This window comes from Ursus arctos, unplaced genomic scaffold, assembly GCF_023065955.2.
Source record: "Ursus arctos isolate Adak ecotype North America unplaced genomic scaffold, UrsArc2.0 scaffold_99, whole genome shotgun sequence".
Taxonomy (NCBI): Eukaryota; Metazoa; Chordata; class Mammalia; order Carnivora; family Ursidae; genus Ursus; species Ursus arctos.
The window spans coordinates 39467-54632 of NW_026623121.1; the positions used below are offsets into that span (position 1 = coordinate 39467).

Genomic DNA, 15166 nt, shown 5'->3' on the forward strand with positions numbered 1-15166 from the left:
GTAGAGATCTCTGAAAATACTCTAGCTAAGTCTGTTGATAAAAACCTCAGTTTTATTTGGTATTGAAGCTACAAAGGCCGCCTTCAGATGTCTTTTGTTTGTTCAACTGAAAATACAAGGACAGAGTGTGGCAAGTGTATCGGCAAGGTGTGCTGGGCGTGGTGGCCTCGGTGAGCATGCAGGAAAAATGGAAGAAGTAGAGGAACATCGGAGGTGCCTTCCCTTTCTCCTGTAAAAAGTGCCGTGCAGTCCAAAGCCAGGGTTATGTGGGGCTGTGCTGAGACGTGTGGACGTGAGTTTCATAGCTCACTAGCAAAGTCTCGTCTCGGGAAGGCTGTCTGCTTATCTCGAAGAACCTCCATCAAACAGCCCCTCGTACGCAGCACAGCAGAGTCGCGGCTCCTGTGTGGGGCCTCCTCTAACGGCCCTGACAACAGGTACGAGTGGTCTTCTGCTAAGGCGCGCATCCCACTGTGTGAGGAGGAAGGATCTCCGTTTGTGAGTGAGCCTCCTTGACCACTAGGGGTCAGCATCGCAGCTGTGTTTTTCCCTCTTAAAGTTCACATTACAGCGACTTCAATGAAATGATGGAAAACTGTTTCTTTGTGAAAATGACAATCGAGAGAAGAAAGCTACTGAAAGATGAAAAGGCAAGTAATTTAGATAATCATGTAAGTCACCCATGAGTCTGGAGGAAAACCTTCTTCTATCTAGATAAGAGCCTATATAAACATTTGTAGGCTCAAAAAAACCTTGGAACCTTTGAAATGTTAATGCATATATGAAATATGAAAAAGTAGAAGGGAAAATTAGCTACCTTTTTCAAGTGTTCTACTGTGGGGTCAGGCATTTCATTTAATCCCCAATTAACTATCTCCCCTGAGAGGTTAGCAGTACCATTTGAGGTGGGAGTAAACTGTGGCCCAGCGGATGAAGAACTTGTTAAAAGTTAAGCTGCTACTAGAGTGGCAGAGGGTTCTTTCGGGTGCAGTTGAGTATCAGTTACAAATGCCCTTGTACAATCTGTCTGGCATCCTCGTACGATAATTTAAATATTTATTGAACTCTGTTGTGTGCCATATACTTTTCTAGGTTCTGGGGATGCAGTGTTGAAGACCGAAGTCCTGCTCTAATGAACTTAAATTTCAGTGGCGAAATCATACTCGCATTCACAATGGATGTGCAGACAAACACATAATAAACTGAGACCGCAGTAAGTGCTAAGAAGAAAATGAACCGTGGTAATGAGATAATGATGGAGACGAGTCAGAGTCGGCCATCTGAGGAGTGACATTTGAGCTCAGATCTGATCAAATAAGCAGGAGCCAATATTTGAAGGTGGGCAGAGAGAACGTTCCTGGAAGAAAGAACATCTGGTGCAAAAGCCCCAAGTGGGAAACAGCTTGGTAGGTTGGGGAAGGAGGGAGAGAATTCCAGTGTCTCTGGAGTGGTGTAAGGGGCAGAAACCAGAACCTGTAGGGCTTCGCAGGCCATGGTAAGGTATCTGGATTTCATTGTTAGTGCCATGAGGAGCCACTGGAGAGTTTTAAACAAGGTAGTGGTTTGATGATGTAATCACTGTTTCAGAAAGAATGCCGGCTGTATGGGGAGAAGGGACAGTAGAGAGAGTAAGAGATGTTGGTGGATTGGGCAAGGGTGTAGCAACAGACATAGAGAGGAATAATAATGTTCAGGATCTATTTTAGAGACAGAGCCAACAGGAACTGCCGACAAGCTCCATGTAGGGGTTGAGGGAAAGAGCTATCAAGGTGACTTCTAGTTAGTGACCCAAACTACATCAATGGTTGTGTTAAAAGGCCATTGATACTTCAGTCTGGTGCTCAGCAACAATGATGCGAAAGAAGATAAAAACGTGTGAGTCATCAGTACATAGATGGTATTTAAGCCTTCGGGCTAAATGGGCTAACCTAGAGAGAATGAAGATAGAGAACATTCCTGAGCCCTGAGATCCTACCCACATTTAGAGGAGAAGCCAGCAAAGGGAAGAGAGGGACTGGCCAGTGGAGGAGGAAAATTTGAGTATGATGCCATATATTGGAGCTCAGAATCAGGGGTTTTAGGAAGGCAGACGTGGTCAGTTGTGTCCAGCACTGCTGAGAAGATAAGCAAGGTAAAGGCAGAGAAAACGATTGAATTTGGTAAGACAGAGGTCCTTGGTGACCTTGAAAAGAGTCATTTCAGTAGACTGACAAGTATCAGGTTGAGGGAGGAGTAAGAGGTAAAGATGGGGAATATACGTAACTCTCCCGAGAGCTCTGCTTTCCGGTGGAGCAGAAAACATGACAATAGCTGGATCACAAAGGCTTCGTTTGGATTTTTGTCTGTTATAGCATAGGCTGCACCTATCTCACCTTTCAATTTTTGGGTGGTTTTTTTTTTTAATCCTTTAGATATTTCTTCTATCCGGACTCTCACACTGTACTTTGTTTTCCAAGTTTCCCTTAAGACAGCTAATTCTTGATTTACTATTTTTATACTCACAATATGTTTAAGAACACAAAATAATACAGCTCTAAATATAGACTATCAAGAGAGCTCAGAAGTACCAAACCTAGTTTTTTTTATTTATTTATTTATTTATTTATTTATTTATTTTTTAAAGATTTTATTTATTTATTTGACAGAGACAGCCAGCGAGAGAGGGAACACAGGCAGGGGGAGTGGGAGAGGAAGAAGCAGACTCACAGCGGAGGAGACTGACGTGGGGCTCGATCCCATAACACCAGGATCACGCCCTGAGCCGAAGGCAGACGCTTAACCGCTGTGCCACCCAGGCGCCCCATCCAAACCTAGTTTTAGAAGGCAGATGCACTCAACTAAAATGGAAATTACAGGTGTTTCAAGAAAAGCCCTAGGATCTGTGGTGGTACTGAAAACTTTCTGGGATTATTATTACGTTATCTTCTTGATGTAACTTAACATTTACAATAAAGTTGTTAAATTATTACTGTGTCACTACCCTATAGCAACACAGTAACGGCTCTAGAGAAGACAGTATAAAAAAAACCACAAATAAAAAAACCTGCAGAATGGGTATGTAGGCTTTTATTCAGGAAACAGTTCTTGTAACCATAAAAATCTCTTTAAAACAAATAGCTGTCCCAAGTATCTTTGTTAGTGAGCCAAAACGAACAAAAATTAACTATAAATGAACACATTTCAGCACATAAAACAAGTCTTCTGAAGTTTTTAGCAGAGACCTAATTACATTATCTTCTAAGTTTGACTCATAATTAATATGAAAACCATAATTAATACAGATGACACAGGTGACACTGTACTTTGCCGAGGTAAAGAAATACATTTGGTCTTAGAATCCCATTTGATCACAAAACTTTACTGAATGAAAGAAAAATTTAAATCTCAGAAAAAAGAGCCATGAAAAGATAGACATTATATATAATTTTAAAATATCAGGTACAAATTGTAAAATCATTTGAATAGAAGAAAATGCTATAAAAGCAGAGGGTTGTCAAAACAGAATACAAGAGATATTCTGAAACCAATGAAAAATCAAGATCATCAAGTAGTAGCAACTATTTCTAATGTGTAACAGACACTGAAATGCCATGGGGAAAATGAACAGAACTGTTTCCTGAGGTGGAGAGGAAACAGAGGAAGGAAGGATAGAGGTGGCTTTAGAAGTGCAGAGACACAGAAAATTAACTTACCACCTTCTTTAAAGACAAGTGAGAATCTCTCAGGAGAATTTAAGCACCATTAGAAGGCACATCTTATAGCAGTTAATGCAATGCTTTGTATTTCAGTGGAAAACTATTTCAAAGGTGAAAATGGTGTTGGAATCAGAAACATATTCTGCTGAGACACGAGGTAATTGACACTCTCCCGAACTGGAAAAAAAAAATTTCATAAAAAGACATATAAAGTTATTGGCTGAATCAAATTTGTTGTATAAATACTTCATGCCTAGTGAAATAGCTTACCAGCCGCCACAACCCTGGGATCCTCGTGAGACTGATGTCTCCCAGCTGCACGACTGTCTGCACTCTCATTCCACCAAAGAACATGAACTGCAGAAATAAACCAAAAATAGCTTCTAAAGACTATGCGTTACTACAAGTAAGAAATACAGAAAAATTAATCAGAAACATTAAGTCTTGTTCTTTAAATCAAAATGGTGAATATCCAAAAGGTAAAATTAAGTATGTTAGTAGTAGTAAGATTAGCTAGTAGTAAGATTTCCGAGGGGGTCAGAGATTTGGGATTATAAATTAATTCATCATTATAAATGAAGAAAAGGAAGGCTGGAAAGAAAAAGTAAGTAACACCACTAAAGACACAATCAAGGCTAGACCCAAGTTTTAGGACTTCCTACTATGTTTTACTTTATTTTTTAAAAAAGCAAGATTATAAAAAAAAGTGTTTACTACTGAAAATTTTGATGATACAAAGAAAAAAATCAAAAGCATAATTTTTAACAACCCAGAGAAAACCTCAAATATTTAGTGTATTTCCTTTAAAAAATGAGTAAAGTCAGATTAGGGTCTTACTGTATATTATGCTTAGTAGGGTTTTTAAAAATCAATAATGCGTATTTTCCATGACAGTAATCTTAATTTTTAATGACTGTATGAATTCCTTCTTGTGACAACTTTTTTATCCCAACCCCTTATTGTTGATTATTTACATTATACAAAATATTTCAGGGTTCTACAAATACTGAGATTTTTTTAATAATTCAAGGTAATATACATTAGCTGTAGAGATTTTGGAAAATGCAGATAAACAGAAAGCAGGAATCATTTCTAATCCTACCACCCTAAAATAACCACTTTTCTGTTTTAGTGTATCTCCATATGTATGTACATACGTGTTTTTGTATGTTTACATATTTATATACACACAGTGTATATGCTGAATAAGGTACAGGACCTATATGATGTACATCTGTGTGTTACAAGTAGATTATATACACATTACATAGGGTCATAACCACATTGTTTCCAACATTTCCTTATTGTAAACAATGTTGACATAAACTTCCTTAGAGCAGCAGCAGCTGCACGTGTAGTTATAATAATAACAATGTCAAAGACAACTACTACTAACATTTTTTGGGTGCTTACTATATGCCAGGCCTGGTTCTAAGAGTTGTGCATGTATTAACTCATTTAATTTTCACAATAATCTTAGGGTATTATTATCATTATGTTATCGATGAGCAAGATAAGGCACCTTAAGGTGAAGTTCACTCATGTGACGTCACAAAGATAGTAAGTGATGGAGCTGGGATGTAAAGCCAGGCAGTTTGTATCTGATTATTTCCGCAATATGAACTCCCGAAATTTAAACTGAGAGAACCAAAGAGTATTTTGTATATACTTCCATATGTACAGTGTACAGATTATATATACACTGTCCTCCAGAAATTATGTCCTGTTTATACTCAGCATGTTACTATTCTCCTATGCTGAGAATGAATTTAAGATTAAAAAGTGTACACGTTTTCAGTAGTTTTTTTTCGTATAAAAGTTATACATGTCCATTTTAAAAAAGACTTAAACATTAATATCATCATTAATATCATTTACATCCTTTCAAACTTCTTTCCTATATAACCCAACACATTATACGCTTATGCATATTTCCTAGTATAATGGCAAAAATAATTTAAAAATTAAAGCTTTTTATTTATATTGCCAAATTGTGGGTAGGGAAAAGATTAACACAGTATGAACCCTATACATCATATGAGTACTTATTTTTTCCAACCTATCAAATACTGTATCTATATAAGTATGTCTTCATTAGGTAAAAATGATATCTCATTATTGTCTTAATCTGTATCTTCTTTAATTTATATATATTTAGTAGTCATGTGTATACCTACCTTTGCAGAAATCTTCATTTTTCTTATGGCTTTTGAAATTCATTTATGGTGTTTTGGGGCATGCAGAAAGATAGAGACTTTTAAAAACAAGATCATCAAGTGATTTTTTTTTTCCTTCATTGTTTCTTCATTTGTTCTCTAGCTTAGAAATATAGTTCTCATCCATATTATTAAACTTTTATATTTTATTTTGTACATTTATTTTTATTTTAGTAATTCTATGACTTCTTTTTGTCTACACTAAAATCTATAATCCATTTGGATTCCAGTTTAGTATATGGTGTGCGATAGACATCTAATTTTCATAGTTTTTCTCCTCTTGATATATTTCCCAACTTAAAAATACATTTTCCTGTTATATTCTGATTATTTTCTTAGGATATATTGCTAGAAGTTAAATTTCTGGGTAGAGATCAGGAGCTCGGCTTTGAGTGTGTCAAGTTTGAGATGTCTACTGGACATTAAATAGGAAGTTAAGGAGGGAAATCAATATGATGAGTCTTTCAAATATTTTATTAGCTATTCTTAGTCATTTATCCTTCCAGATGAACTTTACATACATTTTTAAGAGTTTGCTATAAAACACTCTCTGAAATTCCAACTGCAGTAACTTTCAATTTTAAAAGTTAAATGCCCCAAATAGATGTTTTAAAAATAAATTCATGGGGCGCCTGGGTGGCTCAGTTGTTAAGTGTCTGCCTTCGGCTCAGGGCGTGATCCCGGCGTTCTGGGATCGAGCCCCACATCAGGCTCCCCGCTGTGGGCCTGCTTCTTCCTCTCCCACTCCCCCTGCTTGTGTTCCCTCTCTTGCTGCCTGTCTCTCTCTCTCTGTCAAATAAATAAATAAAATCTTTAAAAAAATAAAATAAATAAATTCAGGGGGCACATGCCTAGCTCAGTCGGTGGAGCATATGACTCTTGATCTCAGGGTTGTGAATTCGAGCCCCAAGTTGGGTGCAGAGATTACTTAAATAAATAAACTTTAAAAGTAAATAAATAAATTCAGGCATGTATATTTACCTGTATGCTGTGTTTACCCACACTGAAGTGTTAAGAGGTCATTATTAATCATGCAAATGCATTATTTCTAACATGTATAGATATTAAATGACATTTTGATTTTCTTATTCCTATGTCACTCATATATATGAATGTGTGCACACAAATATATATTTATATATATTTATACTCATACACATATATATGAATGACATATGACATATCTATATCTATATCTATATCTATATATGACATATAAAGACCAAAACGTTAACAGTATTATCTCTAAGTAGGGGCAAATATTTTCCCCTCTTAAGGCATGTCCATCTCTTTAATATGTGTAAAAATATGTACTACTTTTTCATTCAAGACAATCTCTCTACTCCAAGTAATGTTATTTTAAAAAGTCATAAAAGTATATTTAGAGGAAAAAAAGATGAAAGAACAGATATTTTCTTGAGGCTCTTTGCAGTTTTTTATCACTTTGATGTGTCATGGAAAGCATGGCATTTTAACATTTGAAAAAAGCTTCATGAGGTGTTAACGTTCCAAACAAGTAAGATATAAATCGGGTTTTTTTCAACCCTTATAATTACAAAAAACCCTAAAAATTTGGCAATAAAAATTTAACTATATGCCATAATGGAAAAAAGAGACAAACGGGCCCAAGAAACTTAATAGCTAACCAGTATACTTTGCAGTTGCATAGAGGAAATAGACCACTGTACCTCTGTTGAGTGCTCCATATTCTGTGTGGAAAACTCCAACTAGTTTTGAGTAGCCTAGATCCACGTGGGCATTAATTGCCCTTTTAAATGCATCACCCCACAGAGCTGGCCCACCTGGCTTCATCTGAAAAATAGCCAGTTCATAGACTCCTAGAGTAGGGAGAAAAATAATTATTTTACAAAAGATATTCAAGAAATTTCTAATCAGGTTAGTCTGGTACCACTGGAAGGCTGATCTACATACTCAGGTGTGGACACGTACATGTTTATGTAGACATATTTATGAATTACGGCACTAGTTTTCCTTGCTTTTATGTTTAGAAAGTCCTTGTCCAAGGTTAAGGATCAGTTGTGAAGCTTATACAGAACAACAAAAAAGGGAAGATATATCAAGCTATTATCTGAAATACTTTTTTTTAAAGATTTTATTTATTCAAGAGAGAGAGCACACAAGCAGGGGGAGAGGCAGAGGGTCAGGAAAAGCAGACTCTCCGCTGAGCTGGGAGGCTGACGTGGGGCTCAATCCCAGGACTTGAACATCATGACCTGAGCTGAAGGCAGACGTTTAACCACCTGAGCCACCCAGGTGCCCGTGAAATATTTTTAATCTACAAATTTTGTCAATAAAACAAATATTGAGCATTTATAGTAGGACTAGGATTTTTGAGCTACTTGAATCTGCACTCTCAGGTAAGATGAATAAGAAAAGCATTTTCCGGGGCGCCTGGGTGGCTCAGTCGTTGGGCGTCTACCTTCGGCTCAGGGCGTGATCCCGGAGTCCTGGGATCGAGCCCCACATCAGGCTCCTCTGCTGGGAGCCTGCTTCTTCCTCTCCCACTCCCCCTGCTTGTGTTCCCTCTCTTGCTGGAAGTCCCTCTCTGTCAAATAAATAAATAAAATCTTTAAAAAAAAAAAAAGCATTTTCTGATCTCCTGTATTTCTTCTTCTTTCCAATTTTGAGAGGAAATACTTCTTGTTTATATAATTTCCCCCTACAGGATTCCATTTCTAATAGGAACAAACGATGGAGCCAGTGATGTCATAGTTTGGTATTTTTAATTTCAACCTTTACTCCCCATGTCATCTTTTTATATTTATGCCTCAATTTTAAGAGCTTTTCCAAATTGGAAAAAAAACCCTTCATCATACAATGCTCATTGTTTTAATATGCAAAGATCTAAAATTCATTCATCTGTATAATGGGGGGGGGCCAAATTCACAACCCTGGGATCAAGACCTGAGCTGAGATCGGGAGTCGGATACTCAACTGACTAAGCCACCCAGGCACCCCTGGAAGTTAAGTTTTTATAGCTTGAAATCTTTAGCATTTTCTCCATCAAAGTTCAAAGTAACTAAGAGGGAAGGACTTACCTTCTCTTGCAGGCTTTTCTAACTTGCACCATGGCACGAGGTAAGTAATCTCATTCTCTTGTTCATCTATGAGAGCCAGATTTGGAACGATGATTTGTTGCCATTCCTTATCTTTGGCCACAGCTTTCCGAACTTCAGTCTGATGAGCAAAATTATCTAGGGGACAAAAAGGAGTAAGAAAAATAAAAACAATTAAAATCACCTATACCTTTTTTTGGATTTCATTCAATTCAGCAAATGTTCGAGTCCACAATAAGGACACTGTTCTATCACTGGAGCCATCAACATAAATAGATGTGACATCTGTCCTCGAGTTTCTTATGGTCTAAAAGGGGAGTAGAAATGTAAACAGCTAATGCTGATGTCATGTAGTGGGGTTTATCGACTCATTTAGTAGGTAGTTGTGTGGCTTCGGTTAAGTTACTGAATCTTTCTGTGCCCATTTCTTACTCTGTGAAATGGGGATAATGATATAGTATCTCCCTGTAGGGTTGTTGTGAAGATTAAATGAATTAGTACATGAGAGGGGTTTTGAGCAGTGTTTGGCCCCTAGATAGCACTCAATATATATTAATTATTCTTATTATTTGAGGCATTTAAATTATAGTGCCTGTTTAGAGAAAGACTTTTTCTTTGGTGGTGGTGAGTGTTCAGGTCAAAGTACACTCCGAATTAAATGTGACGTACATGATAGGAAGATGCACTTTTAAAGCCTCTTCTTTGAACAGCATCCAAAGAAAGAGGGCTATTTCTCTTTCTTATTATCACCATTCTTTTTACCCAGTATTTATTTCTCTTGTTTGTTATTTAAAACTTTACTAAACATTTAGGCCTAGTACTATATTTACTACTAGGATCTCATTAAGACTAATGGTAAAGGAGCTTTCTATGGTTTATACTGGGGAACTTAGAGCTTAAGTGAGTTATACCAGGACTTTACTAGTGATTTTTTTAATGGGATCTGAGTCAGCTGGTGGCACATTAAAGCATAAATTGTGTTTTAATGGAGTTTATTCTATGCAATAGGGGAAACCCCTAAACTAGGGCCATGTTAAAAATGGAATGAACACTTTTCATATTAAAGTACTTCATGACTATTAACTTTGACACTAATGATCAAACACTAAATGAAGGTATTGAAATTCTCTGGATTTCATCAAGTCCTGATGTAGACTTCACAAGGATTAGACACTGGAGTAGCAAACATCCTAGGGATTTGTGCAACCTGTCAATCAACTTTAATATGGGGAGAACTTTGATTGCCTTTACTTCCCTAGAACAGCACAATGACAATGAATTTCCTGAAACCCTGGAATGCACAAATGACACAAAAATTACTTTCTCAACATAACAAATTATTAAATCTCAGAGTTGGGTGAAGCCTAGAAGTTAACTATCATCCCCAGCAACCTCTACTACTCTAAAGTCCCTACATACCTGAATTGTTTCTACTAAAATCCTGATATCCAGGCATAGCTTCAAGAATAAGAAAAAACAACTCTCCCTTCCCTTATGATCTTAACCTACTTGGGCTCTTGCAATCTTGCTTTAATTTTTTTCATAAATCATCTTTATGACAAACCATTGTATAAAGTCTAGTTCACAATTTTATGATTTGGAATACGAGATGCCATACTTTCCCATTTATGGTAACATAAGGATTTGGGCAAAGGGTTGTTAAAGGTATACCACTGGGAGGAGGAATCACTGAATTCATTTTTTGTTGTTTCCCTTTTTAAAAGTTTATTTTAACCTGTGGGTATTTATACTAATCTAGATCCGAGAGCTAAGCACCAGATAACATTTAACAATGAAAATCTATACTGAATCCTGAAGCTGGAAAAATCATACCATATTTCCAAATATGAAACACTTTATTCATTTGACCTCCAAACTCTACACTCCAGAATCCAACCAATTCAGAGTATGCAGTCCGAAGATGCATGTATTTCTTAGCATTTTCCAGAAACTCATTCATCTTTGAGGGCTTAAGGCAATAAGTACGAAATTCATAGAATGTTCCATCGTATTGTCTGGGGCCTGTAGCAAAAGATGAGTACACCTGAAGAGAGATAAGGCAAATTTAAATATTTTGGGAAGGTAAGGTTTATAATACTGTTACAACCAAATATGAATCTAGAAACAAAGGGCACACATTAGACTCATAATCCACATTTATACTTCTTTTGTGATCTCTCCGACATTCGTTTAGAGAAATGCCAATAAATAAAACTAGTCTTAAGTATGCTGAATATAAGTTTCTTAGCAGGGATCCACTGTTAGCCACTTTTTCATGAAATTTAATCATAAGAAGGCACTGGGGTCTTAAGAGTCCTTTACTCAACTACAGCTAGGATTCTAATAAACTTGCAGATGTCTTCCCTTATTTAGCCAATATTCCATTCTTAGTACTAAAAATGTTGCAGTCATGCATTTAAGTGAACTTTATAAAATATGCAGGTGTTTTGGCAAGCAAAATGGAAATCTGTTTACTAGTGAAAAACTCCCTTTTAGGTTTTTCTTAAAAATAAAAATTGCTATTTAGGTCAAAGTATTTCCCAAATCCAAAGAAGTAGATCACTGGTAAAAGATAGGAATGGACTCTTATAAAATCTATCCAACTGCATTAGAACATGGTGGGGGACTGTATGAACGCTATAAAGGAAAGAAGTCAATGAGTTAGAATTGTCTTAATCATTACTAGGTTTAATTACAGATGCAATGTGAAGAAGGGCATTTAATCCATCCAATTTTACCAGATTGATGAAAATATCCCTTAAGAACCATTAGTTCTTGCTGTATTAGTTATATGCTACCTATATAAAGTTTTCTTCTAATTTAGTCTTCCAAATCTGAATGAACTTAACTTTAGATAGGAAATACCCTGCCAGAGATTATCTTCTGTGTATATATGTGTGCATGTGTGTACATTCACACCCACACAGTCCTATGGCATTTTCACTTACAAATTCTTCTTACTGTAGGTTTGGTTATCACGTGCCAGTTTCATGAAGCTTATTTATTTATTTCTTTATTTTAGTTTCATGAAGCTTATTAATCAGAATTACCAACAGTTGGTACAAAGCTATCGACAAATTTTGGACTTATTTGACTACCTGGTACGTCAAATGAAATCAGTAGTCTTCTTTATCTGACATAATTTAGGTTAAAACACACAACTGTCTATGTATTTCATTTGTGTATAATATAATTATAATTATCTATTTGAGTTCATTCCATTCATGTCCTCTCAGTTAGGTTCCTACTGCCCAAGTGTCTAAGCTTACTTGGGAAGCAAACAGTCCCTCCAAAAACTATTGCAGATAGTTCTATTTTTGCTGGACATGCTTTTTGTGTCATTTTAACCAAATTTTAATAAGAGAATGTTATCTAAATAAACAACTGCCTAGTATTATAGTTTAAAAAGTAGCATAGGGGTGCCTGGGTAGCGCAGTCGTTAAGTGTCTGCCTTCGGCTCAGGGCATGATCCCAGTGTTCTGGGATCGAGCCCCACATCAGGCTCCTCCGCATGAGCCTGCTTCTTCCTCTCCCACTCCCCCTTGCTTGTGTTTCTTCTCTCGCTGGCTGTCTCTATCTCTGTCGAATAAATAAATAAAATCTTTAAAAAAAAAGTAGCATAAATAAAATATATCAGAAAACGGAACAGTGTAGTATTTATAACAATTACTTTTAAGTCGTTTTTCAGGGAATTTGTATTTTTTTTTAAGATTTTATTTATTTATTTATTTATTTATTTATTTATTTATTAGACAGAGAGAGAGAGAGAGCCAGCGAGAGAGGGAACACAAGCAGGGGGAGTGGGAGAGGAAGAAGCAGGCTCCCAGCGAAGGGCCCTAATGCGGGGCTCGATCCCAGAACACTGGGATCACGCCCTGAGCCAAAGGCAGACGCTTAACGCTTAACGACTGAGCCACCCAGGCGCCCCACGGGAATTTGTATTTGGAAACAAAGAATAAACAGTAAGAGGGAGAAGCCCACAGAAGGGATAACAGCAGTGAGATAAGCGAGTATGCTTAGGGGGAGGTGATTTTTCTTAAGAGCAGAAACTACAACTATTCCGGAGTAGAATTCATGAGTGTTCTAGGCTCCCTTACCTCCAAATAAGGGCTAATTTTCCACAGCACCGACTTCCAATTCACTTATGAGAACTGGCTGACGTTCAATAATCAAAGTTCAGAATAAAGTTGTAAGGAATAACTTTTGGTCCTGCCCCAGTAGAGTGAGAATCAGGAAAGATTAAAGACTCTATTGCTAATCTTGGGTGAATGGGCCATCATTGGTTCCTCAGTCTTCAGCAGAAAGTCAGTCTCTAGAGTTGGTTCATCCCCTTCTGTTTATACCCTTCAAGAAAAGAAGTGCAAACCTACATATCAAAGAAATCTGTAGATTCACAGAATAGGCCAGGTCCCGACAGGGTTGAATCACAAAAATCTATTATGTACATTTCTCATCTAAGATTAAATGAGGTTATCATCATGTTTGCTACGAGGTTCCTGGCCCCCCGTGGCTTGGACACCGCCCGCACGATGGCAGCTGGGCAGGACGCTCCACCACCAGGGCCCTGCCCTCCTCTTTAAGGTTCTCTGCAAAACGCTCCCAAGTTGTGTACATTTCGTTAAAACGCGGGGAGGCCGGTTCTTTCCCCAGCGGCTGGTTGACCTATTCGTTTCTCCTCTACCTTCGGGCTGGAGGGGGCGGTGGCTTGTCAAAGGACAAACCAATAGGAAAGGCTCGACCAGCAAGCAGCTGGCACTGGCCCCAACCTGGCGAACGCAGCGGGGCTGGGAAGCAAATACCGAGCAGCCGGAGCTTCAGGACTGTCCTCAGGGCCGCCTGGCACCTGGGCCAAAGAAGTCCTGTTGACGGTTGTTTACGAGCCGGCCGGGAGGCGACACTGGCCAGCGCACCCTCCCCGACTGGTGACACCCTCCCACCCACGCATCCCAGAAAGTCCCAGCTCAGTACCGGGTCTGGGACCCTCACTGGTACTAGAATAACCTCGGCGCGTGAACCGGCTGGGCGCATGCGCAGCACTCGCGTCTAGGCGAGCACGTCGGGTAGCGCATGCGCGGGGCCGCGAGCCCCTCCCCCAGGGCACTGCTTGGGCACTTATCGGTGGCCGGTACCTGAGGTGCGAGCGTCCGCGCAGCCAAAGCCCTAGTCAGGCCGCTTCGGAGGGCGAGCATGGCGCGGCTTCGAGTACTGGGAAGGACAGCCATTCGGTACTTTTAAATTCCTCCCGTTCGGGTTAACCGGCCTGGAAGAAAGCAGCGACTGGACTACTGGCCGGCGCAGACTGGGGCGGGACTCAGCGGCGTCAGCTCCGCCTCTGGTGCCGAGAAGTGCGGCGGCACCGCCCCGACGGCTCGCGTCCTCAGTGGCCCAGCCCCGGGCGCGTTCGGCGGCACGTGCTCTTTGGTCCTAGGTTGTTTATTCAGACATTCCTACCCAAACGTCAGAGGGGACTTTGGGATTGGCTGAAGGCAGAGATCGTTCCTGTTGCACTTTTCTGAGCCCATCACCTCGTCTCTACGCGCTGTTGCGCACAGTCCTGAAGAGTTCGTGTGCAGAATGCGTGTGTTTGTCCTTTTAAGGGAGTAAGATGCGTACACGCGAATTGCTGTGCATTTAAAATCGTGGAGGTTTTTGCCGTGGTTAATCTTCAGTCGGGGTGATTTACGTAAAGACTAGGGAGCCTTCACTTTTCCTCATGAAGTGCATCCTCTTTCTCTAATCGCCACCCCAGGATGACCTCATTAGGCATCTAATTATGATTGAAATTGTATTTTTCAGGAGCTCATTGGAATGGGGACATCGAACTAAGTATTAAAAAGTCAGATAGTTTTGTAAGCCTTAAAGAAGCATACCAGCAGACCTCGGGTTTTGTCCTCCGTATCCCTGATTATTGGTCCCCAGAATAACTGTTTTCAGCATTTTCCACTTACTTCTTCTAATGCTTTCTTCTCTTTCTGTAAATTATAGGCTTTTTCTGGTGTGTCTTGGTATTTTCAGTTATAGATAGTATCTGTAGCTTGGAAAGTGAGGATTTAGGTAAATGAGGATTTAGGTCTCTTACATACCACTCCCTCAAAATAATCTTCCCTTCCTCATCTGATAATGGGTACATTAAAAATTGTCACATTATTAATTTACAGTATATTAATGTTTACATTTT

General features: G+C 38.8%; 1 protein-coding gene across 3 annotated transcripts; it reads right to left on the bottom strand.

Moving 5' to 3' along the window:
- Window positions 1-3048: 3048 nt before the first annotated feature.
- Window positions 3049-14328, bottom strand: LOC130543286 (protein NipSnap homolog 3A-like). Of its 3 annotated transcripts, XM_057309942.1 has the most exons (7): window positions 14118-14328; window positions 10822-11032; window positions 8971-9126; window positions 7600-7749; window positions 5873-5901; window positions 3966-4052; window positions 3049-3872 (listed from the first exon to the last, which is right to left on the bottom strand). In XM_057309942.1, exons 1-7 carry the CDS (start codon window positions 14208-14210, stop codon window positions 3825-3827), a joined length of 774 nt encoding a protein of 257 aa, XP_057165925.1. In that variant the 5' UTR covers window positions 14211-14328; the 3' UTR covers window positions 3049-3824. The 3 variants fall into 3 exon arrangements, with proteins under 3 accessions (XP_057165925.1, XP_057165924.1, XP_057165926.1); XM_057309941.1 differs by lacking the exon at window positions 5873-5901 and having other exon boundaries at window positions 14118-14326; XM_057309943.1 differs by lacking the exons at window positions 5873-5901; window positions 7600-7749.
- Window positions 14329-15166: the final 838 nt, after the last annotated feature.

Excerpts from the sequence above, each read along its gene's own strand:
- LOC130543286 (XM_057309942.1), bottom strand. The coding sequence starts at position 14,210 with ATGGCTGTCCTTCCCAGTACTCGAAGCCGCGCCATGCTCGCCCTCCGA. Across the intron at positions 9,127-10,821 it reads GTTTCATATTTGGAAATATG|ATAATTTTGCTCATCAGACT; the intron begins GTATGATTTTTC and ends TTTGTCCCCTAG. Across the intron at positions 7,750-8,970 it reads AGAAAAGCCTGCAAGAGAAG|GAGTCTATGAACTGGCTATT; the intron begins GTAAGTCCTTCC and ends TCCCTACTCTAG.